Source organism: Chenopodium quinoa, unplaced genomic scaffold (assembly GCF_001683475.1).
Source record: "Chenopodium quinoa cultivar QQ74 unplaced genomic scaffold, ASM168347v1, whole genome shotgun sequence".
NCBI classification, from domain to species: domain Eukaryota; kingdom Viridiplantae; phylum Streptophyta; class Magnoliopsida; order Caryophyllales; family Amaranthaceae; genus Chenopodium; species Chenopodium quinoa.
In genome coordinates, this window is record NW_018742487.1 from 520,272 (window position 1) to 524,980 (window position 4,709).

General features: G+C 29.9%; 1 protein-coding gene across 1 annotated transcript; it reads left to right on the forward strand.

Annotated features, from left to right (window-relative positions):
- Positions 1-233: 233 nt before the first annotated feature.
- On the forward strand, positions 234-4,315 carry LOC110719776 (RING-H2 finger protein ATL22-like). The gene is made up of 2 exons (XM_021898755.1): positions 234-559; positions 3,922-4,315. The coding sequence occupies exons 1-2, from the start codon at positions 234-236 to the stop codon at positions 4,313-4,315; spliced, it is 720 nt and encodes a 239-aa protein (XP_021754447.1).
- The last annotated feature ends 394 nt before the right edge of the window (positions 4,316-4,709 follow it).

Here is a 4,709-nt window from a genome sequence, read left to right on the forward strand (position 1 = left end):
TCAAATTCCTTGCTCCCACCAACAATTTCGAAGCTCACTTCCATTATCCTATCCTTGTGATCCTGTCAAGATTGAATGCAAATTGAAGCTCCAAGAGTTTGAAAGATTGGTTACTTACCAAGCCGACGACGTCGGCCAACTCTCCGTCGTACCAATCACACCATACCGTCCCACCGGCAATAGCACCGTATTGGATCCCTTTAACCCCTTTTGTGCTCGTTGCCACAATGATAATGTCTAACTTAATTAAGTCTTTGCGTCACAGTGACGAAAGTGCCGTCAAATATTTGCAAGATATTAAAAGTTATGTTTATTATCAATTAAGTCTCTCCAAAGAATTCGATTATAATCGGGATTATTGGTATGTATGGGACGTGCCTGTTTATATTGATTGTGTTTGCGAAGATGATGAGCAGTTAAGGGCGTGGGTGGAGTTAGAGTCGTTCGAGGATGAGGAGGTCAAGCCTACTCCGGCAAACAAGGTGTCAATCGAGGCGTTAGCGAGGTCGATCATCAAGAATTACGAGTGTGCAAATTGTGCTGTATGTCTCGAAGAACTGTAAGATAACAAGAAAGAGGGAGCGTTGAAGGTAACAATGCCATGTAAACACGAGTTTCATGAGGGTTGTATCGTTGAATGGCTTCATACTAGTCATTTTTGCCCTCTTAATCGTTTTGAATTACCAACTTCAATGGCTGATTATTGAAAAACGTAGTTAAGAATTAAACACAGTGACCTTTTCTTTGTACTTCATTATTTTAGTTAAATATATTCATATTGACCTGTCTTGTTATTTTAGATAGATGTTTGGCAATTTATTCTTCGCAGTATAAATTCTGTATTAATTTGGACGCAATTATATCTTGATCTTGGTCTATCCTTTACAAAATTTGATCTTTACACGAGTAAATCACATATTCAGGGGATTTATTAAGTGGGTTGTAATAATATAAATCGGCAAACATTTGTTAATTGCGTGTATGATTCATGCGTGCATTATCACTCTCATTGGATATTTTCTTTTACAAAAAATAAATGGTGAAATTAGAGTACATGAATTTTACGGAAAATGGATAATGTTCATTCGTCACAAAATTATTATGGACTAAAAGTCACAAGTACAATGGTGATTTGTTAGTAATATAATGATCACAAAGTTATACATAAAATTAAATAAAACTAGATTATAAGCATTAGCGCAAACACGATCAGTATAAGCACGTATGTCCCAACAACGTCCTGACTATAATCCAAACTTTTGAGAGACTTAACTCATTACAAATACCGAAGTATAATCTAAAATTCTAAACATAATCAAATTTTTTTAAAACAAAAACTTAGTTACGGAGTCTGTATGTTGCTTAGATAAATGAATAGGGTAGATGACATAGAATAAAAGATTCCATAATTAATTAAGATAATGTTGATTTATCATTTTGGCTATGTAAAACATAAATAAATTTTTTTTTTTCCCAACTTTCACATCCCCTAACGTATAATTTAAACTCTTAAATAGGTGCGGTTCATATTAATTTATTGTGAATCACTAATATTTGAGTTACTAATAATCATGGATAAGTTTACATCAATATAGTATAATATCATTGTACACGCAATTTATTCAAAAATTAAAATGATAATGTAATAACATTATTTAATAGAAATACTCTTTTTTAGTACTCGTAATAATATAAGGTCATATTTAATTAGTTGATGAATAGTTTTATAAATAATAGATGTATTACAATAAAAAGGAAATAATTTATAATGTGAACCCGATAGAGAAACGCTGACATTACATGGATTTTTTATTTTTTATTTTTTTTTTAAAAAAAAAAAAAAAAAGGTAGGTCTTGAGAATTAAAAAAATAACAAATTCAAAAATTTTTGAAAACAAAGATAGATAAACAATTCATTACATGTTGAATAATTAATAGTTAACTGATTTACCTAATTAATCAAAAAAAAAAAAATATCAACTTAAATTATTTATGTTTTACAAATATCTAATAGCCTGATAGGGATAAGTCAACACATTAATTTGACAAATATGCCTGAAGATATTTAATGTAAATAGAGTATATATAGATATTGGATAGGGTAAACAGAGTATTAGAGTATCAAAAATTTTGGGAGATAGTGCAGCCCAGTGTCACGAAAGCTATTATGGAGATTTTGGAGGGTCGCAATTTTCCAGCAAGCTTAACAGAAGCATTTTTTGAGTTTTATATTGAAATAAATATAGATTTATTAATTTATTTTGAAACAAATCAATTCATTAATCAAAAGCCAAACAGATAATAATATATACTTAGATTACATTTTTACTTTTTTTTAAAAGAGCAATTTTATCAATGTAAATATAAGACTATAAGTAACTATATTATTCATATGTACTCCACGCTCACAAGTTTAGTTTGCAAATTATCCTATGATTTTTATTTTGAACTTGTTTATATAGTTCTTCCTTTGTCAGTAGTTTGTCTGTCTTTATTTTTTTGCCCTATAACAAATAAATAGGTCAAATTTATAAAACTATGATTAGAAACTCACATTAATCAAAAATAGTTAATATAGTCATGTGGCAATGTAGGGTCTTGTTAAATTCATCTCATTGTAACAACGGAGTATATTTTATTAATATCAATTTTTTTTTTATAATTTTATAAGTATGAAAATAAGAATTATATACATTTTAAGACGCGTCTTAGAGATCGTAAAATATCAAATTAGACAGAAAAAAAATAGGAACATGGAGAGTAATTATTTGGCCTGAGATGAACAACTTTTGAGATCAATCTCATACTCATAACATAAGTCCTTCATGTTTATTAGTACTCCGTAAGTATTAGATAATCAATACAAAGTTATACTTTCTCCGTTTATTTTTTACTTGACCCGCTTTAACGTTTACACTATTCACCACCCATTTTTTGACCATCTTTTGTGAATTATTTTTAAGGAAAAATATATTCGTGTAAGATCTTGTTAGAATCGAATCAATAAATACTATCATAAGATATGACTTTTATTACTTATAGAAAATTAAAGTTATTGATAATTTAATTATGCATTGACAAGCGTGATAAATAAAACCTAACAAATATAAAAAAAATAGAGGAAATATATAATAGTTGTCACAGCAGTATAATAATGACCATAAAATTATTATTATTATTATTATTATTATTATTATTATTATTATTATTATTATTATTATTATTATTATTATTATTATTATTACATAGCTTTTAAATTTGATATACAAACAAATAAATTTATTTATTTTTGTAAATACTCCGTATTTCATTGGGATTTACAACATAACATAGCTATTTTATTCAATCTAAAAACAAAGCAAGTTATTTATGTTATTAAATATCTCATACGGATAAATCAACTAACACAATTTTATTTTTATAAAATCCAAACGTGTAGCTTTCGCTAACCTTACGCTATTACTACTTTTCTATATAAGTAAGCGTCCTCTCCTCTCTAAGCCAAACATAAACTGCTTTTAAATGAAGCTTTCAATCAATTTTTTATTTAAAAAAAAAAAAAAAAAAGAGTTCGAGTTCAATAATAATGACTACTTTTCAACTTCCTCACTATCCTTGTTCCCACCAACAAATCAGAAGCTTGCTTCCATTATCTTCCCTTCGTCATCGTATGAAGATTGAATGTAAATTTCAACTTCAAAAGTATGAAAGATTGGTCACTTATCATGTCGACGACATCGGCCAACTCTCCGTCGTACCAATCACACCGTACCGCCTCGTCGAAACCATAGTAACGGAACCCTTTAACCCTCTTTGCCCTCATTGTCAATCAGATAACATCAACTTCATCAAGTCTTTGGGCCACTGTGATGAGTTTTCCATTGCTTTTTTGGAAAGACTAGCTAATGATGTTTTAAACAGGATAAAACTCTATACAGAATTAGACTATGCTCGTAATCATCGGTATTTATGGAGCATACCTAGTTTTACTGATCGTGTTTGCGATAATGATGATGATGAGGTGTTGAGGGCGTGGGTGGAGAGGGAGTCTTTCGAGGAGGCGGAGGTCAAGCATACTCCGGCAAGCAAGGTGTCGATCGAGGCGTTAGCGAGGTCAATCATCAAGAATAACGACTGTACTACTTGTGCTATCTGCCTTGAACAACTTTATGGTAACAAGAAAGAGGGAGCGTTGAAGGTAACAATGCCGTGTAAACACGAATTTCACGAGGATTGTATCGTTGAATGGCTTCATACTAATCATCTTTGCCCTCTTTGCCGGTTTGAATTACCAACGCAAATTGCTGATTATTGAAAACATTTTGAATCGAACACAACTTAAGTATATGAGACGACGAGATTGCTTCCGCTCAAAAGTTTGTAATGATTTAGTGTTATACTGTACCCCAAGAACTATTCTTTTTAATTAGTTGTTTTAATTATTAAATATTTTTATATTGGCCTGTCTTGATATTTTAGATAGATTATGTTTGGCAATTTGTTTTTCGGAGTATATATTTCTGTATTTATTTCCACGCAATTCTTGATCTTAATTTAACAACATGAGTAAATTCAGATTAAGGAGATTAATTAAGGGGATTGTAATAATATAAATCGGGAAATATTTGTTTATTGCGTATATAATTCATGCGTGCATTATCTCCATTTAATACTTAATTATGTATATACTTAAACTGAAACAGTCATAT

What these genes read in the sequence shown, in the direction of transcription:
- LOC110719776 (XM_021898755.1), top strand. Translation starts at nt 234, where the DNA reads ATGTCTAACTTAATTAAGTCTTTGCGTCACAGTGACGAAAGTGCCGTC. An exon ending in GCTGTATGTCTCGAAGAACT is followed by an intron (nt 560 to 3,921) that starts GTAAGATAACAA and finishes TGTTTTAAACAG; the next exon opens with GATAAAACTCTATACAGAAT.